General features: G+C 45.2%; 2 protein-coding genes across 2 annotated transcripts in view; both read left to right on the top strand.

The window, feature by feature from the left end:
* The first annotated feature begins 361 nt into the window (after positions 1 to 361).
* LOC143718249 (pancreatic secretory granule membrane major glycoprotein GP2-like) overlaps positions 362 to 25,908 on the top strand; it is a 28,013-nt gene continuing 2,466 nt past the window's right edge. The window contains exons 1-6 of the mRNA XM_077209262.1: positions 362 to 760; positions 1,288 to 1,677; positions 1,761 to 1,832; positions 13,515 to 13,634; positions 13,734 to 13,918; positions 15,463 to 15,623. Coding sequence (XP_077065377.1) covers positions 508 to 760; positions 1,288 to 1,677; positions 1,761 to 1,832; positions 13,515 to 13,634; positions 13,734 to 13,918; positions 15,463 to 15,623 — 1,181 coding nt within the window. The 5' untranslated portion in view covers positions 362 to 507. The remainder of the gene's footprint in view (positions 761 to 1,287; positions 1,678 to 1,760; positions 1,833 to 13,514; positions 13,635 to 13,733; positions 13,919 to 15,462; positions 15,624 to 25,908) is intronic.
* LOC143718260 (uromodulin-like) overlaps positions 20,101 to 25,908 on the top strand; it is a 39,825-nt gene continuing 34,017 nt past the window's right edge. Inside the window, exon 1 of the mRNA XM_077209280.1 lies at positions 20,101 to 20,142. The gene's annotated coding sequence lies outside the window, so the exon portion shown is untranslated. The remainder of the gene's footprint in view (positions 20,143 to 25,908) is intronic.

The following is a 25,908-nucleotide window of genomic DNA, read 5'->3' as shown; positions in this document are numbered from 1 at the left end:
GGCAACGTATTATCCCTTTTTTGGGAGATTTAACATGTATGATTATCTGGGTCAAACCCGTATGAATGATTATTAATTGTGAAATTACTAATTTTGAATACATATCCCCAAAGCCTGACCCAGGTTCCTTACAACATTGTTGTAAACATTGTTTAACACTCAATTAAGATTAAGGTGGCTGCTCTTTATTCAATTAGTGAGAGAGGTGTATAAAGGATACACTTTTATCTAATAATCCATTTTCAGTTTACCATCCCAATATCTTCTCTTTCATACAGACACAGATGTTAGATGTTTACCTGAACTCTTGTGTTTGTCACCGCAGTGATTGAGTCTTTTTTCTTTATTCTCTCAGAAACTACAACTGATCCATGCTATGATTATAACACTCTTGATGAATATTGGAGAGATATACGGGAAAGCTCATATCAGTACTCTGGATATGATGACACACTTGTAGAATGGAGTGGCTGGTATCGTCTGTATTTGAATGGAGAAAGTGCCCAGATGTCTGAGTGGTGTGTGAATTATGTGGGATGTGGCGGTCACACTGCACTGTATCTCAACGGTTCTCATCCAACACTTGAGGATGGAGTGGTGACCCGTGAAGTCGTGGGAACTAATCCAGGGTCGGGGTATTTCGATCAGTGTGGCGCCTACAGTTCCTCATCCATCCGAGTCAAAGCCTGTCCAGGAGATTATTACGTCTATGAATTGGTCAAACCCATCATATCATCCCCCCAGCCTATGTACTGTGCAGGTAATATTAACCCTTGTCTCTGGGATTTTTGTTGTGATTTTTTATTTCACTATAATGAGTAAATGCTCTATATATTAGGTAATTTAGCATACATTTTTTGTTTTATGAAAATAATCATGTTTTAACTAGTTATCAGTGGTGTGCAGTTCATTATCCATTCTGTATAGAAGGTTATGTTACAGATCAATAGCACCTAGATCTCTTTGTTACATAAATTCCTCAAATTACACGTTATGCAATTTGTTCAATAATAATATATACTGTATATTAACGAATCATAATATTACTCTACAGTCCTCTTGTGCCTATCTGCAGTAAAGTTTCTGTCTCAGAATAAAGCTTATTTTCATATCTTTTTTTATATGGAGCCCCTGTTGCTCTGCCTTGTTCTGCAGGGTTGCTGTCAGCTACTGCAGACTTGTCTCACTTTGAAAGTACACTACTTGTTAGAATATAATTGCTATAATATAGTTAGAATATATATATATATATATATATATATAATACTTTTGCAAACTCCATGACAGTTGCTTTCCAAAGCATCAGCAGTGATCCCTGCTACAACTATGAGTCTCTGGATCGTCCCTGGAGAGCCAACAATGAAAGTGGAAATGACATCTGTGATGAAAGTTTCTCCTGGAATGGCTGGTACCGGCTTTTCTACTATGGAATGGACATTCGGATGCCAGAGACCTGTATTAGTTCATTCAGCTGTAATACAAAAGTCAATCTGTGGCTCAATGATCCTCACCCTCAGATAGAGGATGGAGTGGTGATCAGGGACGTCTGTGGAGGGTCTTATTGGGGAGGCTGCTGTAATTACAAGTCAAAACCCATCCGAGTGAAAGCGTGTCCAGGCAATTACTATGTCTATGAACTTGTGAATCCCCAATTAGAGTGTTCAGGATACTGTACAGGTACTGTGATTTTCTCATTAATTTAAGTCTTTCAAACCTTTTTGTAAATGATTTCGGCATGACATGAATTTCCTTCTTTTTAGATGTCAACACTATTTCACAGGCAGTTTCCACTGTGAGTCCAGATATATTCACTGGATCCAGCATCACCTTGAGTAAGTTGTAAATAATATATATGAGTGTTATTCAAAATTATACAAAAAATATTCAATGAAAGATTTGCATTACAGTTTAAATGAGAATTTTTATGCATAAACATCTTTACTATTAGACAGTCGCATTATGTATGTTTTATGAATCTCATGATTATTACAGTGTTTGCCTGGTTCAGATTTGCTCTTGTGAAGCTCCTTGTTGAAATATAACTTGTTTGTTTTGGTCTCATCATCTCTCACTAACAGATTACGATAACTAATGTAGTGTAATAACTACAACATACATGAAACAGGGCCGGATTAACCATTAGGGCAACTGGTCACTTGCCTAGGTGTACAGGACATCTAAGGGGCCCTGGCCACATCAAATATTATGTTAGATCACCTTATAAACGCAGTCCTCACTTTCCTAATTATATGCAGAGTTTTGCAACCCGTTCAATCAAAATTTGATAAATCACGTCAGAAATAGTGTCTGTAGCTTCCTGCGCACAGCGAGCGAGGGCGAGCTGTCACGTCGACTCAAACACTCTGAAATTTGAAATTTCTGGGAAGATGAAGAAGCAGTTAGGCTAAAAGAAAATTAAAAAGAGAAAAGGAATTGAAATTAGTCAACAATTTGAAAAATATTCCAAAAATAGCCAATTTTTTTTACTTCAAATCAGTGCTCTCTGAGAAAAGGCGATGATAACTCTGAAATCCCTCCTTCACCTGTGGCCATGGAAACAGCTAACTTTAACGTTAGTGCTAGCAGTCAGGCGACCACCAGTGTGGAAGAAGTTAGCAGTGAGACATGGAAGAAACAGCCAAGAGCAAGAGGACGACGAGCATGTACAGCCTCTACATCATCACAACGAACACAAAAGTCCAACTGAAGGAGCTGAGACAGCCAGCAGCCCCAGCACCGGCAGCGCCTTCACGCTCCCGTCAGATCCGGCACTATGAGGACCCCTGACAGAGACCCTGAGGGAGGAACCGATCCACAGAGGGCCCGCTGCCTTACATAACCGGGCTACCAGGTACCCAGCATCAGTGAGAGAGTCTGGGCTTGGGTGTCGAACCCGCTCCCTCACAAATGACCTACTGAATTGCCGTCTTCAAAACAAAGAAGTCGTACCGAGGGAGTGGGTGCTTTATTCACGGTCTACTGGCTCTGTTTATTGCCATGCCTGCAAACTCCTGTCACCCCAAAGCCGACAACATGCTTTTAGAGCAATTAGAGATGTTTTGCCAAAATTAGAGATGCATTGGCCAAAATAGCCCTGGACTGTGACGAAAAGAACCAAACCAAACGCAAGGCCTCTGCGCTGGTTGCTAAACTTGATACACTTGAGAGTGCAATGATAACCATTTTGTGGGACATAATATTGGGAAGATTTAAAGCAACCAGTGACAAACTTCAAACAAGTGACATAGATTTAGCAACTGCTGTGCGGCTTTTACAGTCTCTGCTGTCCTATGTTGGCACGTTACCAGACCAGTTTGCAGATCTGGAAGAATCAACACGATCTGTCAGTGCTACACATGACTATCAGTATGACATTTCACTTTGGAGAAAAAGAAAGAGATTTGCTGACGAGAGTGACGACGATGAGGAGGTCGTCTTTACTAATGGCAGTCTAAGGGTGTATTCACACCAGGAAAGTCCGATAGTTCACTTGCTTTGGTTCGGACCAAATACAATGTTGATTTTTTGTTTGTTTGGTGTGATTCTCTTTCACACTGCCCTTTTTGCAAGTGACCCAAAATTGGTAAACAAAACCACATGTGCGCTAAGGTCACCCATTCATTGGACAGTGGATTTCCTTAAGCCCAGGACATGTGGTAAGGTGTTCTTCACACATAAAACACTGCACACAGCGATTGAACAGTTTGAACAGTTGTTTTTGTCCATTTAATGAGATGTTACCGAGTTTTTACATTGCATTGGTTCTATGATAAGAACCATATATTCCCGCCACCTGTTCCCTTCTGATTCAACCCAACTATTTGAGGGTTTAAATACCATGTGATGGAACAGCTGTGGCTTTTACCTGCACCACTGATGCACACCGCCATCTAGTGGTGGAACAAATTACATTTGGCTCCTACAGACAGAAATTCTCAAGCAGGGAAAAGCAGGAAGTGCAAAAACAGGCCATTTATGGAGATCTTTCGTAGTGCAGTGTTTATTCTTTTGCTGATTTGGTGTTATCAGATACTAACACAATATGAAGAAACTTATGAGCATCATTAGGAATTTGCGAAGACAAAGACGTGAAGACAGTCGCGGCGGAGAAAACATGCTCTTAACTGATAAAGTTCAAACATTATAAGTGAACAGTCAGTAATAAAATAAGAACAAATACACAAATTACAATCAGAGATGGATACTAAATAACAAAGTTACAAAATCTAACAGTAGGCTATTCTGGTACAGAGCTTAATAATTAAGCCTGAATGTAAAATAACACTATTTGTTCACTGTAGAAATTAAATATAGTTTAATCTTTGTTAAAACTGTATTTTGTTGTTTTATTAACATTAATGTCACAGACAACACTAGGAATATTGGGTGTCTGCTGTCACTTTAAGACCGAATACACGGACCGTAAAAAATGACAAACATCATGGTTTCTTTCTCAACTATGACAAAACCGAAAGAATATCTGAACGCTATCTGAAACGCGCCTCTATCTATCTCTCTCTCTCTCGCACTCGGGTGCGCACCAAAAGCAGACCAAACAAGTGTACTCGGTACGCTTTCAAACAAACTCTGGAGCGGTTCGTTTGTGGAGAGAACGTGATCTGACCTCGAACAGACCCAACTGCCAAAGAACTGCGCATTTTTGGACTAAACCAGCTGCCGTAGTCAGCATTATGGGATGAGGACTAATGTTTGTTGACAGTTTGCACTAGCATGGCAGCTAGGGTTGCCATACGTCCGGATTTTGGCCGGACAGTCCGGATTTTAAGCCCCCTGTCTGGAGTCCGGCGCAGCCTCAAGCCACAAACCCTCAAGTTGTTCCAAACCTGTATGAATTGCTTTTTTCTGATGAACACAATAGAATATATATTTGTAACCAAACAGTTGTGGGGTTACAAATATATCTTGATTTCCAAAAATATTTCCATATCTTGATTTCCAAAAAAACCTGTCATTTAGTGCTAGTAAATAAAAGATTCAGAGTGTAATTTGATAGCCTCCTATACATTCATACAATTTTATAGTGTATTGTTGTTCTTAAACCCCATGGCTATTTTTGACAGACCCCGAAATACATGGAAAACCAAATGAAAATTACCTAATTAGCAATTAATATACTTTTTTTGCAAATAAGTGGCAAAGTGTGTTTTGAAAGCATTGACTTCTTGAAGTCAATTTGCTTGTAATCTTTTGGCGCTTCTCCACTGCATGGTACGGCTCGGCTCGCTTTATTTTGGCTCGGTTTTGCTTTTCCACTGCAGTTTAGTACACTTCAAAACGGGGTGGGATCCAGGGGTGGAGCCAGACGATGTAAACATTCGGGGCTTAGCCCAAACCTAGGGGGGTCCAGGGGCATACTCCCCCAGGGAGATTTTTTTCCATTTACGTCAGCTAAATGCACTATTTTTCAGGCTGTTTGAGATAATACAATGCCTAAAAATCTATACACTATCTGGAAAAATTATGATAGTAACTCAGTAAAAAAAAAAAAAAAATCACCCAGTAGAGCCTACAACCTATTTTGTATTTAATTGTTCTCCAGCTGTAGTGAATCCAAAACACCAAAATGTGAAGGATGACTCACTTTCACCCCTGGCAACTAAAAAGAGGCAACCATTATCTGACTATTTTTAAGTTAGCCTACATAGGTAAAACACAGTGGTATCTGGTGGCGTGTAAAACTTATAACAGCCCCTTTAGACTGGGGCCAAAACGCCACCATAACTCGCTGATAATAATTTAAGTCTCATGTGTGGAATAAAAGTTCCAAAGTCCTGTGTCTTATCAAATATGTATACTTATTGTTCACAATTGCTGCATTAAATATAGATGATATTGTGTAATTGTCATGGATTGGCCAGGTTCTTCCACCACAATCACCCAATGATCACAGTCACCTGAGTTTTAACAAGAGACACCTGCACCCCATTAGCCCCTCTGCTTCATAAGCACACACCACACACCTCTCATTGTCCGGGCTCGTTCTAACGAAGCGGACTTATAGTGCTTCTCTCTACGAGTATCACTAACCTATCTACCCAGTGTTTACTTACCAGTTCTCTGTGCCGATCCCAGTCTGTCCAGATCATCTCTGCCGTGGTGTACGAGCCGTAAGCCTTTCAGTCCAGTCAAGGGGTGCGTGAGTGTGTGCCGTCAGCCTGTTAGCCTCTGCTCCTCTCAGGATATCTCCATCCGACGTTCCTGCAAAGGAAATATCCATTATCCATCCACGGACTGCACTCAAGTATTATCCATATCTGAACTCTGTTACTCACCCATTTCTGCACGTTGAAGTATCCTGAAACTCTGCTGTTTGAATTAAACATTATCATCACTACCTACCTTGTTGTCCGTCTGCTTCCGTAACAGTTAGCCCGGACCTAAAGACAGTAACAGCATGAGTGTTCCAGATCCCTTTCAAGAGCTGGTGGATTCGTTGAAGAGGATTTTAATATCTTCTCCTACCATCGCGCCTCCCGCACCACCGGCACCGCCAGCGCCACCACCACCGAGCACTTCTTTGGCAACCGCAGCTTCCAGTCCCATGGCCCCACCAGCGCCCTACTCTGGCGGGGCGGAGAAGTGCAACGGATTTTTGCTTCAATGCTCTCTCATATTTACCATGCAACCCACTTTATATCCTACCGACCAGTCAAAAATAGCATTCATCACATCGTTACTCACCGGTCCAGCTTTCCAATGGGCAGAAACGATTTGGAGGCAAGCTGGTCCAGCCATTAGTTCTATACAAGCTTTCGTTTCTCACTTCAAGGAGGTGTTCGGCCAACCTGATGGAGAGATATCAGCCGGTGAGCAACTTTATCATTTATCTCAAGGAAAGATGTCGACTCGTGAATATGCCCTTCGCTTCCGCTCTCTTGCTGCAGCCAGTGGATGGAACGAGCGGTCCTTACTGACCACCTACCGGCTTGGTCTCACACCCCAACTCCGTCTACAACTGGCCACTTTGGATGATCATATGGGGCTCGAAAAGTTCATTCAACAATCCATCAGATGCTCAGTCCGTCTACAATCTTATCAGTCCCATTCTAATGTTACTGCACTCTTCCGCCCATCTGAAACCGCCAGCCCTCCAGAACCAGAACCCATGATTATCGACTCTGGTAAACTCACCGCTGCTGAGCGACAGAGGAGACTGAACCGGGGTCTATGCCTGTATTGTGGAGCCAGTGGGCATGTTCGGTTAAACTGTCCAATTTGTCCCATACGAACATCGGTGAGTGTGTTTCATATTGATGAAGAAAAAATGCATCCTCTCACTACTTGTGTCCAGTTAACCACCCAGACATCCTCTGCTTCAGCCCACGCTCTCATCGACTCCGGGTCAGCAGGGAATTTCATCTCGGGAACCCTCTGTCGCCAGCTCCAGCTCCGTACCGAAGCCTCGTCAAATGTTTACCAGATCCAACCCATAACCAAGTTCATCACTGCACGTCCACGTATTCACCAGAAATGTGAACCCGTTATGCTCCAAATTGGAGCACTACACAAAGAGGATATTCAGCTGCTGGTTCTGGAGGGAGCCAATGTGGACATCATCCTTGGGCGTCCGTGGCTGGTGAAACACGATCCCATCATCTCTTGGGGCTCCGGGGAAGTGATAAAGTGGGGCAAAGAGTGCTTACCAAGATGTTTTCCGGTTCTTCCACGTCCGATACCGAATCCTGTTCCAGTCTATGTCACATCAGTTGAAAGTCCTCTCGAGAAACAGTCCACGGAAATTCCTGATATCTACTCTTCTTTTCAAGACATCTTCTGCCCCAAGAGAGCTTCCCAGTTACCACCACATCGGCCATGGGACTGCGCCATTGATCTGATTCCCAATACTCCTTTGCCCAGAGGTAAGATTTACCCGTTGTCACTGCCAGAGACCAAGGCCATGGAGGAGTATATACAGGAAGCTCTCAATCAAGGATACATTCGGCATTCCACATCTCCTGCAGCATCCAGCTTCTTTTTTGTTGCCAAAAAGGATGGAGGGCTGCGGCCATGCATTGATTATTTGGACTCTAAACCAAGGTACAGTCAAATTCAAATATCCCCTTCCTCTCGTCCCTGCGGCCCTCGAACAACTTCGCTCTGCTACCATCTTCACGAAGTTGGACCTCCGCAGCGCTTACAACTTGGTGAGAATACGAGAAGGGGATGAATGGAAGACCGCTTTTGTGACCCCCACTGGTCACTATGAATATCTGGTTATGCCGTATGGTCTGGTCAACGCCCCTTCCGTGTTTCAAAACTTCATACATGAGGTCTTCCGGGAGTTTCTGCATCGCTTCGTGGTCGTCTATATAGATGACATCCTCATCTACTCACGGAGTGAAGTTGAACATCGTCACCACGTTGCGGAGGTCCTCCACACACTCAGAGATCACCACCTCTTCCTGAAGGCAGAAAAGTGTTCTTTCCATCTCCCCTCAGTACAGTTCTTAGGATACCTCATTGACCGTCAGGGGGTTCGAATGGATGAGAAGAAGGTCACTGCAGTAACTACCTGGCCAGAACCCACCACGATCAAGGAACTTCAGAGATTTCTTGGATTCTCCAACTTTTACAGACGTTTCATACGAGGTTACAGCCTCATCACCACTCCACTCACCAACTTGCTCAAAGGTAAACCGAAAAGTCTCCTCTGGACTCCTGAAGCGGCCGGAGCCTTCCAATCCCTCAAATCTGCCTTCACACAGGCACCTCTCCTGACGCATCCAGATCCTGAACTTCCTTTCGTCGTGGAGGTAGACGCCTCGACTTCCGGAGTTGGAGCCGTCCTTTCTCAACTTCACGGGACACCTAAATTCCTCCATCCATGTGCCTACTTCTTCCGGAAGCTTAACCCGGCAGAAAGAAATTACGACATCGGCAACCGTGAACTCCTGGCCATCAAACTCGCCCTGGAGGAGTGGCGACATTGGCTGGAAGGTGCCACACTTCCATTTCAAGTTATCACTGACCATAAAAACCTCCGGGATGCGAAACGACTTTGTCCCCGTCAAGCCAGATGGTCGTTATTCTTCTCAAGATTCCACTTCTCCATTACTTACCATCCTGGTCCTAAGAATGTCCGTGCCGATGCTTTGTCTAGATTACATGATTCTACAGAAACTCCCGAGATAACCACCAACATTATACCCAAAGATATCATCATCAGTCCTATCGAATGGTCTACTCCTCCAGCCGTCGCCACTCCTAACCCACGACCTCCGCCGGGCTGTCCACCTAATCGTCAGTTCATCCCTAGGTCACAACGGGTGGATCTCATTCATACCATTCACACCTCTCTGGGCACTGGGCATCCAGGGGCCAACAACACTATCTCGCTGCTATCCGAACGCTTCTGGTGGCCAGGTTTGGCAGGGGATGTGAAGAGGTATGTACGAGGTTGTAAGGAGTGTGCAATGTCCAAAAGTCCCAGACATCTACCTGCAGGAAAGCTCCTACCCTTGCCAACTCCTAACCGTCCCTGGTCACACCTAGGAGTGGACTTCATGACTGACTTGCCTTCATCGGATGGAAACACCTGCATCTTCGTCATAGTAGATTGATTCTCTAAGTTCTGCAGGCTATTGCCCCTAAGAGGTCTTCCCACTGCCCTGGAGACTGCCGAACTTCTCTTCAATCATGTTTTTCGCTATTATGGGATCCCAGAAGACGGAAGTATCGGATAGGGGACCCCAATTCATATCCCGGGTATGGAAGTCGTTTTTCAAACTCCTAGGTGTGACAGTCAGTCTCTCCTCTGGCTACCACCCCCAGACCAACGGCCAGACGGAGAGAAAGATCCAGGAAGTGGGACGGTTTCTCAGGACCTTCTGTAATGGCCACCAGAACTCCTGGAACCAGTTTCTGGGCTGGGCAGAGTATGCCCAAAATTCACTGCGGCAACCCACGACCGGCCTCACACCATTCCAGTGTGTTCTTGGATTCCAACCTCCCCTATTTCCCTGGGATGGTGAACCATCTGAGGTTCCCGCAGTGGATTACTGGTTCCGGGAGAGTGAGAGAGTTTGGGACGAAGCTCACCATCATCTGCAAAGGGTAGTACGCAGATCTAAGACAGTCGCTGACCGGAGGAGGATTTCGGGCCCAGTCTATGTTCCGGGAGATAAGCTCTGGCTCTCCACTCGTGATATGCGTCTGCCCTCCAAAAAACTTAGTCCCAGGTTTGTTGGCCGTTTTACCATCCTGGAACAGGTCAATCCCGTCACCTTCAAACTCCAGCTACCACCGCAATACAGAATTCACCCCACATTTCACATTTCTTTGCTCAAGCCCTTTCACGAACCTCTGATTCCCTCTACAGAACCTGGCCACAAAGAGGAACCTCCTCCCCCCTTGATGCTGGAAGAAGAATCCATCTACTCCGTTCGAGAAATCCTGCAGTCCCGACGTCGTGGTGGTCGATTGGAATATCTCGTCGATTGGGAAGGATACGGACCAGAAGAGAGATCATGGATCCCAAGAGTCGACATTTTAGATCCCACAATCATGGAAGAGTTCCATTCCAGCCATCCTCAATACCCTGGACCTCGTGGACGAGGAAGACCACCACGGCGCCGGAGACCTCGGCCCTCAGGAGCGGGCCCTGGGGAGGGGGGTAATGTCACGGATTGGCCAGGTTCTTCCACCACAATCACCCAACGATCACAGTCACCTGAGTTTTAACAAGAGACACCTGCACCCCATTAGCCACTCTGCTTCATAAGCACACACCACACACCTTCATTGTCCGGGCTCGTTCATACGAAGCGGACTTATAGTGCTTCTCTCTACGAGTATCACTAACCTATCTACCCAGTGTTTACTTACCAGTTCTCTGTGCCGATCCCAGTCTGTCCAGATCATCTCTGCCGTGGTGTACGAGCCGTAAGCCTTTCAGTCCAGTCAAGGGGTGCGTGAGTGTGTGCCGTCAGCCTGTTAGCCTCTTCTCCTCTCAGGATATCTCCATCCGACGTTCCTGCAAAGGAAATATCCATTATCCATCCACGGACTGCACTCAAGTATTATCCATATCTGAACTCTGTTACTCACCCATTTCTGCACGTTGAAGTATCCTGAAACTCTGCTGTTTGAATTAAACATTATCATCACTACCTACCTTGTTGTCTGTCTGCTTCCGTAACAGTAATATGTGACAGTAAAATAATGATGCATTGTCCAAAAAGTTTACAAATAACATTGTGGACAGTGATATCCATTTAATTAGCAATATTCTGCTGCTACCATTTATTCATTATTACTGTTCACCATAACAATTCCTTTTATTATGTAAATACTAATAAGTTTATTACATTATTACAGGCGCATCTCAAAATTTTTGAATATTGTGGAAAAGGTCATTGTGCTGCACCACCAGAACAAAACTTCTAACAAAAATTCTAATACATTTTGAGATAGGCGTACTGGAGTTTTGATTTCCATGAGCTGTAAGCCCTTATCATCATTAAAACAATAAAAGGCTTGAAATATTTTTCTTTTTATGTAATGAATGTAGAATAGCCTATATTAAATATCTAACTTTTTACTGTTAGTGTTCCGTATAAAAAACTTCGTAATGTCCATAACTTCAGCCGGTTAGCCAGTAAGCTCGCTACGACGCCGGTGAAACATACAACATACAGCCCGCCAGGGGCCAGCCCCTGATAGATACGGCAAAGAAGAAGATTTATATTCTTCTTCGTTAGTTTTTATTGGCAGTTGGCAAACAAGCTGAGTGATGCGCGATACATTACCGTCCGCTACCACGCATGGTAATAGAGCTTTTGTTTCATTTTTTGCCGCTCCAGTCAGAAAGACTGAGAGGAAATGAAACAAAGTTGAAGTTATTTTAAAAAACCTAAAATATTCGGGGCTTTTGACAAAATATTCAACGATAAATATCCCAATTAGCCAATTTGGCATGAGCAAATCAGATCCATGTTATGTGTTAAATAATTAATAAAGCCATATAGGCAATTATATTATGAGCTATATTATGCATAGAATGCATTTTTAGGCAATTTGAAGTACTGAAGTGTTATTTATAGAGAAAACTAATCCACCAGCATTTCATAACCCCAAACTGTTCACATATCTCGACAATCAGAGAGGAAATTACTTAAAGGGATAGTTAAACCAAAAATGAAAATTCTGTCATCTCATGATTTACTCATCCTCAAGTTGTTCCAAATATCTATGAATTTCTTTCTTTTGCTGAACACAAAAGAATAAATTTTGCAGAATGTTTGTAACGAATCAGTTGTTGGTCACCCGATAATCGTTGTCGGGATAATTCCGGTTCACCTGGTTACGCTGAAGCGATAAAATTCTGTATTATAAATTTTAAGGCCAGACAAGTAGTTGAGGGTTGGTTTTGTAGGGAAGGACTACATGCCTGCGCACATATAATTCAAATGCGCATACCTATAGAATGAACTCTTAATACGCATGTGCACACCATCAGCGTTCTCGCGGGTTCGTGTTTTTAAAGTTTGCGTAGAGAAGTATTGCGTAGAGAGTTTGTCGTGTTAGGGTGTCGTAACGGTGTCGTGTTAGCGGCCCCTAAGTTAATAACTAATGATCGTTGCGACGGAAGTGAATAAATTAAAACTAACTTTAGCTGGAAAATAACTTTATTCTAGAGCTGTCATAAAGCCAAAACAATCTCTGTTACTTTGATTTCCTATTATCACTGTAAAGCAGCTTTGTAACAATCTACATTGTTAAAAGTGCTATATAAACGAAGATGACGACTTGACTTGACATTGATTTCCATTTCCATTTTTGGGAACTTGAGTTTGAGTAAATGATCACATAATTTTCATTTTTGGGTGAACCATCCCTTTAACAGCATGTACACACACAGATATAAATAAATAAATGAATAAATAAATAAAATAATCAGAGTGTAATTTGATAGCCTTTTATACATTCACACAATTGTATAGTGTGTTGTTGTTCATAATTTGGCTCAATATCACTTACCATGGCTTTTGGTGAGATTTGTGGACCCCTGGCTATTTAAGACAGATTATTTTTTGATGTTGTCACCAGTTTTACTAAATATATATGGAGCTGAACTAACCTGGGAGCTAACCTTTAAAGAAAGAGGCAATTAGGCAGCAGTGTCTATATTGGACTTATATTGCATAAAAAGTATTCGTTGCTACACATTCCACATGCGGAAAATTAGCGTAGAGAGGATATTTATATGGAAATCTTAAAGGTAAAGTAACAACCCCCCCCCCCAGCAATTTAATTCTTATGGCCAGGTGGATTGAAAATGAATGTGAAAAAAAAACCCTGACTATCACTATGTTTTTGGATCTCAATGGGAAAATGATTAAAAATGAAATGACCCATTTCATTCACAAGAGAAAAACACCTTGAGAAATACAGAGCAATAATCATTCAGAGGGCCAGAGTGTTAAGCTCTGGTTCTGTTAACATGACTCAGTGTCTTTGTGCTGTATTTCATCTATCTGTGTTTTTCCTCTTAGATTTGAGAGATCGCTGTTCTGAACTCAACTGCTCTGAGGATGAATGGTGTGGGAATAAAAATGGTGTTTATGGCTGTTTATGTAAAAAGGACCATCACAGACCACAACCTGACTCTTTTGGTTGGTATCATTCAACATTTTTTTTTCGGTCATTAGTTGTCTTTATCTTTTTTAATAATTCTGACAATCTTTTATCGCTCTCTCTTTTTTTGTACTCAGATTTCTCAGAAACCTGTGAAAGCAGCTCTGGCTTCATATCTGTGTCTCGCTGTCAGCTCTTTGAGGCTGGTTTTCCAGCTGATGTCTTACACCTCAATGATCCCAGCTGCAAAGGAACGGTCCGGAATGGCAGAGTGGAATTCCATTTTGATAATGATGAACACATCTGTGGTACAAATCTTGTGGTAGGTTTAACTATGTATACTCTATTCAAATAATCCATCCAATTATTTGTATTGCCTGATAGAACCAGCAGAGTTTGATCACTATGAGACCGTGAGAAGTATGTTGAGAGGTCTGTAATGCTGCGTTCACACTAAACGCGAATAGAGCGTCAAATTCGCGTCTATCGCGTCTAGTTGGACGCTTGAACATTTTGAATCCATTCGCGAAATTGAATGGATTGAATCCAAAGCGAAATTGACGCGTGTAAAAAGCAAAAAATTGACTGAGGCGAAATCTGCTTCTTGTGGGTGGGGCAAGTGCTAGGTATGGAAGGCCAAGAGGGCCAAAAACACGTGAATAAATAAAAAAATAGGCGTGAAATACGTGTTAAAATTCACGTGTTTTAACAGGTGCCCTGTTGGCCTTCCATAACTAGGCGGTTGTCTGTTTGAAAGATTGCTGATGTTGATCGAGCATTCATCGAGAGTCACCGCTCTGTATTTGCTCTGGAGAGCAGAACAGCGGTGTAGGGATCATCGTCACCGTACTGGGGTCCACCAAGCCCTCTGGAGGCGAACCCAGTTTGGAAAGTTTCACCATTTGCACCAGGAGCTGTGCCTGGATGACGACCGCTTTCAGCGTTACTTCCGCCTGTCCCGCGCCCAGTTTGATGACCTGTTGTCCCGCATCGGAGCGAGGACCCTCACCCACCTAATCTGTCATTTATTTTTGTTTTGATGATAAATGGAGCCAGCCTACAAAAGTGATTAACCTGTCCTGTGATTTTTTTTCCACAACACACACACAACTCACACACAACACTAGGCACGTCCAGGCACGAATTGTGTTTTTGGAATAAAGTATGTTGGTTGTCTTTACATTAGAATAATAATGTTTCATATAATCTAGATTAGATATGGAATAAATAGCATTCAATACAAAACTAATATGTCTCATACAGTAGCCTATTTCGAAATAAAGTTTTTATGTGATAAAATATTTACATCACCATGTGTCAGCAGCATGCAGGCTCCTGATTGGTTAACGAGGTGCGAACAGACGCCAAAGTTCAGATTTTCCAACTTGGGCATCAGATGCGAATTCGTGTCAAACATGTGAATGCACCAAATAAAATCATTCGCGCTCAGACGCTCAATTCGCGTCATTCGCACGAATGAGACGAATTCGCATCTACCGCACCGCGCTGAACACCTCATTCGTGCCCCAGGACGCGTCTTTACATTGACTTAACATTGAAATCACTCCCGCCAGACGCTCTATTCGCGTTTGGTGTGAACGCACCATAAGGTATTGAATAATCAATCTGTAACAGCCAATGGAAGGTCCCAAACAGACCTCCCTAAAAACTTCTCAGTGTCTGAAAGAGATTCAAAAGGGAAGAGTGCACAACACCATGACACAAAAGAGACTGGAACTTCTCCACCTATATATATGTATATATATATATATATATATATATATATATATATATATATATATATATATTTTAATACTTTGAATTCAGTTTAGGCTAAAATACAAATGGTATATTTGTTGTTCACAGGCTAACGGCACCCACTTCATCTATGATAACTTTATTCTGGGGACACCGAGGTCAGAAGGTCTAATCATCAGCAGAGAGAAAATCCTGAGACTTTCTTTCAGCTGTGCTTATCCTCAATCACAAACACTTTCTATGAATGAGGAAATCAACCCACTGGAGAGGTAGGACTAAAGCAGCACCTTTTTTAAAGGGGTAGTTCACCAAAAACATAAAGTTTGTTTGTTATTATTTGTTCCAAGGAACAACATTTTTACCTTTCAATGCTGTTAATCCTCATGGGGAATTTCAAGCTCAAGTACAAAAAAAGGTCCATACGACTCCTGAACTATATTCCAAAACTTTTTAGGTGAACGAATCCTTTAAGCAGAAAAATAATTTAAAAAGTAAATATATGATTATATTCTCTAAACCAAGAATATATTTTTTAAACAGAATTTTACTCATAAACAAAGTAGTTTTAACACAGATCTATCCATTATTTCAATTCAATTCAATTCAAATTTATTTGTATAGCACTTATCACAATACATATAGTTTCAAAGCAGCTTTACAGAAAGTGCATTTCAGAAATGTACATAGAAAAATACAGTTAGTTAATCATGTATTAATTTTGGGCATAACATATCGCCGGCGTTGAGTCGTCTCTTCACAGGCGTCGAGTCGTCTCTTCACAGGCGTCGAGTCGTCTCTTCACAGGCGTCGAGTCGTCTCTTCACAGGCGTCGAGTCGTCTCTTCACAGGCGTCGAGTCGTCTCTTCACAGGCGTCGAGTCGTCTCTTCACAGGCGTCGAGTCGTCTCTTCACAGGCGTCGAGTCGTCTCTTCACAGGCGTCGAGTCGTCTCTTCACAGGCGTCGAGTCGTCTCTTCACAGGCGTCGAGTCGTCTCTTCACAGGCGTCGAGTCGTCTCTTCACAGGCGTCGAGTCGTCTCTTCACAGGCGTAGAGTCGAGCATAGCTGCTGTTCATAATATTAATGCATTTGATCTGATTCAACAGTAGTATGAAAGATAAGCATTATGTGTCACGGAAACACACACAGGGAACAGAAGATCCAAAAGCAGTAGTTTTTAATGATAGGGTAATCCAACTCACAATCAGTCCAGGCAGGGGTCAAATACCATGTAGCAATCCAAAAGACAAGAACAACACAGACCAAGAAACACAAACGAGAACGGAAGTGTGGGGACATAATACAAGGACTCCGTAACAAACACTAACACAGACAGGGAATATATACACACAGAACTAACAAGGTGATGGGAAACAGTTGAGTGCAATAATCAGATAAGTGACAGAACAGAATGCAGTTAATTGTAGTCTAATGTGAATGACACCGTGAGAACGAGGACCTCTACTGATAACCCAGGGAAACACTACCAGACACTGTGACAGAACCTCCCCTCTACGGAGCAGCTACCAGACGCTCCATGACAGTACACAAGACAACACAAGAGTCCAAGAGGAAGGTGGAAAGTGGGAAGTCCAAGGGAGGGATGGGAGGGCCAGGACCATGAAGGGGAACAAGAACAGGGGGTGATGGCTCAGCCGGCGACCAGGGCGAAGCAGACAGTCCATCAGGCGGCCAGGGCGAAGCAGACGACCAATCGGACGGCCAGGGCGAAGCAGACGACCCATCGGGCGGCCAGGGCGAAGCAGACGACCCATCGGGCGGCCAGGGCGAAGCAGACGAAGACCCTTCGGGCGGCCAGGGCGGTGAAGACCCTTCGGGCGGCCAGGGGGGTGAAGACCCTTCGGGCGGCCAGGGCGGCGAAGATCCCTCGGGCGGCCAGGGCGGTGAAGACCACTCGGGTGGCCAGGGCGGTGACTCAGGCGCCCGGCACTCAGGCGCCCGTGATTCAGAAGCAGGAACAGCAGACACCGGCTCAGGAATAGCAGACACCGGCTCAGGAACAGCAGACACCGGCTCAGGAACAGCAGACACCGGCTCAGGAACAGCAGACACCGGCTCAGGTACAGCACACACCGGCTCAGGTACAGCACACACCGGCTCAGGAACAGCACACACCGGCTCAGGAACAGCAGACACCGGCTCAGGTACAGCAGACACCGGCTCAGGTACAGCAGACACCGGCTCAGGTACAGCAGACACCTGCTCAGGTACAGCAGACACCGGCTCAGGTACAGCAGACACCGGCTCAGGTACAGCAGACACCGGCTCAGGTACAGCAGACACCTGCTCAGGTACAGCAGACACCGGCTCAGGTACAGCAGACACCGGCTCAGGAACAGACACTGGCTCCGGCTCAGGAACAGACACTGCCTCCGGCTCAGGCACAGACACTGGCTCCGGCTCAGGCACAGACACTGGCTCCGGCACAGACACTGGCTCCGGCTCAGGAACAGACACTGGCTCCGGCTCAGGAACAGACACTGGCTCCGGCTCAGGAACAGACACTGGCTCCGGCTCAGGAACAGACACTGGCTCCGGCTCAGGAACAGACACTGGCTCCGGCTCAGGAACAGACACTGGCTCCAGCTCAGGAACAGACACTGGCTCCAGCTCAGGAACAGACACTGGCTCCGGCTCAGGAACAGACACTGGCACTGGCTCAGGAACAGGCATTAGCTTTGGAACAGACGCCGGCTCAGGAACAGACACCGGCTCAGGAACAGACACCGGCTCAGGAACAGACACAAGAAACGTAACAGTCACAAGAACAGACACAAACACAGAAACAAACACTGGCTCTGGCGCTTGAACAGGCACTGGCTCTGGAACAGACATTGGCTCCAGCTCTGGAACAGGCACTGGCTCTGCCTCCAGCTCTGGATCAGGCATTGGCTCTGCCTCCAGCTATGGAACAGGCATTGGCTCTGCCTCTGGCTCTGGAACAGGCCTTGGCTCTACCTCCAGCTCTGGAACGGGCAATGGCTCTGCCTCCAGCTCATGAAAGGGCAATGGCTCTGCCTCCGGCTCTGGAACAGCAGACACTGGCTCCGGCTCTGGAACAGACACTGGCTCCGGCTCTGGAACAGACACTGGCTCCGGCTCTGGAACAGCAGACACGGGCATGTCCAGGATCCGAGCCAGACGCTCCAGATAGTCCAGGTCCATGAAGGCAGACGGAACGTGAACAGTCTCTGACTGGGCAGACGGAACATGAACAGTCCTTGACTGGGCAGACGGGACGTGACCATTCTCTGACTGGGCAGACGGAACGTGAACAATCTCTGACTGGGCAGACGGGACGTGAACAGTCTCTGACTGGGCAGACAGAACGTTTACAGTCTCTGACTGGGCAGACAGAACGTGAACAGTCTCTGACTGGGCAGACGGAACGTGAACAGTCTCTGACTGGGCAGACGGGACGTGAACAGTCTCTGACTGAGCAGACGGGACGTGACCATTCTCTGACTGGGCAGACGCGAAGTGAACAGTGTCTGACTGGGCAGACGTGACGTGAACAATCTCTGACTGGGCAGACGGAACGTGTCTCCTCCTCCTTCTCCGGACCACCGGACTCAGGACCACCGGAACCGGGACCACCGGAAAAGGGATCATCTCCCGACTACCTCCTCCACTGTGACCTCCACGGGACCAGCGAAACTTAACCAATCGGGTCCCCTTAAAAAACTCCCTTCTCTCCCACTCGGTGGCTGGGGAAGAGATGTTACAAAACATACCGCTGGATCTGGGTGTGACGGAGTCCTTCTGTCACGAAACACACACAGAAGAGAGAGATCCAATAGTATATTTATTGAAGGGAAATCCAACTCACAATCAGTCCAGGCAGGGGTCAAATACCATGTAGCAATCCAAAAGACAAGAACAACACGGACCAGGAAACACAAACGAGAACAGAAGTGTGGGGACATAATACAAGGAATCCGTAACAAACACTAACACAGACAGGGAATATATATACACAGAACTAACAAGGTGATGGGAAACAGCTGAGTGCAATAATCAGATAAGTGACAGAACAGAATGCAGGGAATTGTAGTCTAATGTGAATGACACCGTGAGAACGAGGACCTCTAGTGATAACCCAGGGAAACACAACCAGACACTGTGACATTATGTGAATGCTTGACTAAAGAGATGCGTTCTTTAATCTAGTTTTAAACTGGGACAGCGAGTCTGAGCCTCGAACAATATCAGGAAGGCTATTCCAGAGTTTAGGAGCTAAATGCGAGAACGCCCTTCCTCCTTTAGTGGACTTAGATATCCTAGGAATGACCAGAAGCCTTGAATTTAGTGATTCAGGAACACGAGTGAGACGAATGAGACGAATTCGCATCTACCGCACCGCGCTGAACACCTCATTCGTGCCCCAGGACGCGTCTTTACATTGACTTAACATTGAAATCACTCCCGCCAGACGCTCTATTCGCGTTTGGTGTGAACGCACCATAAGGTATTGAATAATCAATCTGTAACAGCCAATGGAAGGTCCCAAACAGACCTCCCTAAAAACTTCTCAGTGTCTGAAAGAGATTCAAAAGGGAAGAGTGCACAACACCATGACACAAAAGAGACTGGAACTTCTCCACCTATATATATGTATATATATATATATATATATATATATATATATATATATATATATATATATACTTTGAATTCAGTTTAGGCTAAAATACAAATGGTATATTTGTTGTTCACAGGCTAACGGCACCCACTTCATCTATGATAACTTTATTCTGGGGACACCGAGGTCAGAAGGTCTAATCATCAGCAGAGAGAAAATCCTGAGACTTTCTTTCAGCTGTGCTTATCCTCAATCACAAACACTTTCTATGAATGAGGAAATCAACCCACTGGAGAGGTAGGACTAAAGCAGCACCTTTTTTAAAGGGGTAGTTCACCAAAAACATAAAGTTTGTTTGTTATTATTTGTTCCAAGGAACAACATTTTTACCTTTCAATGCTGTTAATCCTCATGGGGAATTTCAAGCTCAAGTACAAAAAAAGGTCCATACGACTCCTGAACTATATTCCAAAACTTTTTAGGTGAACGAATCCTTTAAGCAGAAAAATAATTTAAAAAGTAAATATATGATTATATTCTCTAAACCAAGAATATATTTTTTAAACAGAATTTTACTCATAAACAAAGTAGTTTTAACACAGATCTATCCATTATTTCAATTCAATTCAATTCAAATTTATTTGTATAGCACTTATCACAATACATATAGTTTCAAAGCAGCTTTACAGAAAGTGCATTTCAGAAATGTACATAGAAAAATACAGTTAGTTAATCATGTATTAATTTTGGGCATAACATATCGCCGGCGTTGAGTCGTCTCTTCACAGGCGTCGAGTCGTCTCTTCACAGGCGTCGAGTCGTCTCTTCACAGGCGTCGAGTCGTCTCTTCACAGGCGTCGAGTCGTCTCTTCACAGGCGTCGAGTCGTCTCTTCACAGGCGTCGAGTCGTCTCTTCACAGGCGTCGAGTCGTCTCTTCACAGGCGTCGAGTCGTCTCTTCACAGGCGTCGAGTCGTCTCTTCACAGGCGTAGAGTCGAGCATAGCTGCTGTTCATAATATTAATGCATTTGATCTGATTCAACAGTAGTATGAAAGATAAGCATTATGTGTCACGGAAACACACACAGGGAACAGAAGATCCAAAAGCAGTAGTTTTTAATGATAGGGTAATCCAACTCACAATCAGTCCAGGCAGGGGTCAAATACCATGTAGCAATCCAAAAGACAAGAACAACACAGACCAAGAAACACAAACGAGAACGGAAGTGTGGGGACATAATACAAGGACTCCGTAACAAACACTAACACAGACAGGGAATATATACACACAGAACTAACAAGGTGATGGGAAACAGTTGAGTGCAATAATCAGATAAGTGACAGAACAGAATGCAGTTAATTGTAGTCTAATGTGAATGACACCGTGAGAACGAGGACCTCTACTGATAACCCAGGGAAACACTACCAGACACTGTGACAGAACCTCCCCTCTACGGAGCAGCTACCAGACGCTCCATGACAGTACACAAGACAACACAAGAGTCCAAGAGGAAGGTGGAAAGTGGGAAGTCCAAGGGAGGGATGGGAGGGCCAGGACCATGAAGGGGAACAAGAACAGGGGGTGATGGCTCAGCCGGCGACCAGGGCGAAGCAGACAGTCCATCAGGCGGCCAGGGCGAAGCAGACGACCAATCGGACGGCCAGGGCGAAGCAGACGACCCATCGGGCGGCCAGGGCGAAGCAGACGACCCATCGGGCGGCCAGGGCGAAGCAGACGAAGACCCTTCGGGCGGCCAGGGCGGTGAAGACCCTTCGGGCGGCCAGGGGGGTGAAGACCCTTCGGGCGGCCAGGGCGGCGAAGATCCCTCGGGCGGCCAGGGCGGTGAAGACCACTCGGGTGGCCAGGGCGGTGACTCAGGCGCCCGGCACTCAGGCGCCCGTGATTCAGAAGCAGGAACAGCAGACACCGGCTCAGGAATAGCAGACACCGGCTCAGGAACAGCAGACACCGGCTCAGGAACAGCAGACACCGGCTCAGGAACAGCAGACACCGGCTCAGGTACAGCACACACCGGCTCAGGTACAGCACACACCGGCTCACGAACAGCACACACCGGCTCAGGAACAGCAGACACCGGCTCAGGTACAGCAGACACCGGCTCAGGTACAGCAGACACCGGCTCAGGTACAGCAGACACCTGCTCAGGTACAGCAGACACCGGCTCAGGTACAGCAGACACCGGCTCAGGTACAGCAGACACCGGCTCAGGTACAGCAGACACCGGCTCAGGTACAGCAGACACCGGCTCAGGTACAGCAGACACCGGCTCAGGTACAGCAGACACCGGCTCAGGAACAGACACTGGCTCCGGCTCAGGAACAGACACTGCCTCCGGCTCAGGCACAGACACTGGCTCCGGCTCAGGCACAGACACTGGCTCCGGCACAGACACTGGCTCCGGCTCAGGAACAGACACTGGCTCCGGCTCAGGAACAGACACTGGCTCCGGCTCAGGAACAGACACTGGCTCCGGCTCAGGAACAGACACTGGCTCCGGCTCAGGAACAGACACTGGCTCCGGCTCAGGAACAGACACTGGCTCCAGCTCAGGAACAGACACTGGCTCCAGCTCAGGAACAGACACTGGCTCCGGCTCAGGAACAGACACTGGCACTGGCTCAGGAACAGGCATTAGCTTTGGAACAGACGCCGGCTCAGGAACAGACACCGGCTCAGGAACAGACACCGGCTCAGGAACAGACACAAGAAACGTAACAGTCACAAGAACAGACACAAACACAGAAACAAACACTGGCTCTGGCGCTTGAACAGGCACTGGCTCTGGAACAGACATTGGCTCCAGCTCTGGAACAGGCACTGGCTCTGCCTCCAGCTCTGGATCAGGCATTGGCTCTGCCTCCAGCTATGGAACAGGCATTGGCTCTGCCTCTGGCTCTGGAACAGGCCTTGGCTCTACCTCCAGCTCTGGAACGGGCAATGGCTCTGCCTCCAGCTCATGAAAGGGCAATGGCTCTGCCTCCGGCTCTGGAACAGCAGACACTGGCTCCGGCTCTGGAACAGACACTGGCTCCGGCTCTGGAACAGACACTGGCTCCGGCTCTGGAACAGCAGACACGGGCATGTCCAGGATCCGAGCCAGACGCTCCAGATAGTCCAGGTCCATGAAGGCAGACGGAACGTGAACAGTCTCTGACTGGGCAGACGGAACATGAACAGTCCTTGACTGGGCAGACGGGACGTGACCATTCTCTGACTGGGCAGACGGAACGTGAACAATCTCTGACTGGGCAGACGGGACGTGAACAGTCTCTGACTGGGCAGACAGAACGTTTACAGTCTCTGACTGGGCAGACAGAACGTGAACAGTCTCTGACTGGGCAGACGGAACGTGAACAGTCTCTGACTGGGCAGACGGGACGTGAACAGTCTCTGACTGAGCAGACGGGACGTGACCATTCTCTGACTGGGCAGACGCGAAGTGAACAGTGTCTGACTGGGCAGACGTGACGTGAACAATCTCTGACTGGGCAGACGGAACGTGTCTCCTCCTCCTTCTCCGGACCACCGGACTCAGGACCACCGGAACCGGGACCACCGGAAAAGGGATCATCTCCCGACTACCTCCTCCACTGTGACCTCCACGGGACCAGCGAAACTTAACCAATCGGGTCCCCTTAAAAAACTCCCTTCTCTCCCACTCGGTGGCTGGGGAAGAGATGTTACAAAACATACCGCTGGATCTGGGTGTGACGGAGTCCTTCTGTCACGAAACACACACAGAAGAGAGAGATCCAATAGTATATTTATTGAAGGGAAATCCAACTCACAATCAGTCCAGGCAGGGGTCAAATACCATGTAGCAATCCAAAAGACAAGAACAACACGGACCAGGAAACACAAACGAGAACAGAAGTGTGGGGACATAATACAAGGAATCCGTAACAAACACTAACACAGACAGGGAATATATATACACAGAACTAACAAGGTGATGGGAAACAGCTGAGTGCAATAATCAGATAAGTGACAGAACAGAATGCAGGGAATTGTAGTCTAATGTGAATGACACCGTGAGAACGAGGACCTCTAGTGATAACCCAGGGAAACACAACCAGACACTGTGACATTATGTGAATGCTTGACTAAAGAGATGCGTTCTTTAATCTAGTTTTAAACTGGGACAGCGAGTCTGAGCCTCGAACAATATCAGGAAGGCTATTCCAGAGTTTAGGAGCTAAATGCGAGAACGCCCTTCCTCCTTTAGTGGACTTAGATATCCTAGGAATGACCAGAAGCCTTGAATTTAGTGATCTTAAAGAACACGATGGATTGTAGGTCGATAGAAGGTCCATTAAATACACAGGAGCTAAACCATTTAGGGCTTTATAGGTCAGTAGTAATACTTTGTAATTGATACGGAACTTAATAGGTAACCAGTGTAGAGATGATAAAATTGGAGTCATATGATCATATTTTCTCGACCTAGTAAGAACTCTAGCAGCTGCATTTTGCACTAACTGTAGCTTGTTTATTGAGGATGCAGGACAACCAGCTAATAAAGCATTACAGTAATCTAGTCTAGAGGTAATGAATGCATGAACTAACTTTTCTGCATCAGAAACATATTGCATGTTAAGTAGCTTAGCAATGTTTCTAAGGTGGAAAAAAGCTGTTCTTGTAACATATGAAATATGATTTTCGAAGTTGTGGTCTAATATAACACCCAGGTCTTTTACTGTAGTGGATAAAGTAAAAGGACATCCTTCTAAATTAAAGTTGTATTGTACGAGGTTTTGTGGGTAGTGTTTTTTTACCAATAAGTAATACCTCTGTTTTATCTGAATTTAATAGCAGGAAATTACACGTCATCCAGCATTTTATATCTTTAAGACACTCTGTCTATTTAGATAAGTTAGTGTTTTCATCTGGTCGTGATGAAATATATAATTGAGTGTCATCAGCATAACAGTGGAAATTAATTCCATGTTTTCTTATAATATTACCAAGTGGCAGCATATATATTGAGAATAGCAGAGGGCCTAACACCGATCCTTGCGGCTAGGGATGGCCCGATACCGATACTGGCATCGTGGATCGGGTCGATACTGTCCTCATATAATCATACTCATACTCATAAAAATTTGCCGATACCACGTACATTTTGCGAAATGAAACTGGCCGCCGCGAGTGCTTTGTCAAGGTGAACTGAGGTGCACTCCCAACGCAAAAGAGTGCGGCACGGCACTAGATCTGATGGCTGAGTGCGAGCGCGGGCGCTAATGCACTCACTCTGTGTGTGCGGGCTGCAGGAGAATAAAACGATTCGCGGGACTCCCGCAAACTAGAAATATCTATGAATAAAACATATTAAAACTAATAGATTTTTATTCATCTGTTGCAGAAAAGCAAAAATAACAACTAAAACAAAATAGAAACGATTTACAGGCCAGAGTTTTTATTCATAACATGTTTGCAGCGCTGAGCGATGTAGCCAATCACAGTCATATGTGTTGATTTTTTGAACGCAATGGCCAATCAGAAGCATTTAAGATAGACACCCGTCAGCGCTCAAAACTATTTTGTTCAGTGCTGAATTCTGTATGCTGGCAAATCCTCTAATTATAACAGTGTGTGGATATTATGAAAGATTCATTGTGCAGTCAACTTCATTGCTAATAACAGAGATGTGTTAGATCGCTATGAACTGTCAGATTTTTAGGAATTAGGCTATTAAGGGAGCGCACTTTGCACGCATTCAGTCATTCCGGACCATGCACGCAGTAACTGCTTGCTGTTATGTTAAATGAACTTTTATGTTAATTGGTTTGTGTGTTAATACATTTATTATTTTACTCATTATTATTTATTTTTAGACTTGTTAAAACAAGCAGCGAAGAAAATAAAAACAGTCTTCTAACCCGTGTTCTAAAATAGTATTCTGTCTTCTTTTCTGGGAGCCTATAGTTACT

Source organism: Siphateles boraxobius, unplaced genomic scaffold (genome assembly GCF_051911475.1).
Source record: "Siphateles boraxobius isolate OS27281-9 unplaced genomic scaffold, OSU_SipBor_1 60, whole genome shotgun sequence".
Taxonomy (NCBI): Eukaryota; Metazoa; Chordata; class Actinopteri; order Cypriniformes; family Leuciscidae; genus Siphateles; species Siphateles boraxobius.
Note: the sequence above shows the minus strand (reverse complement) of the source record. Positions and strands in the feature narration are given on the sequence as shown.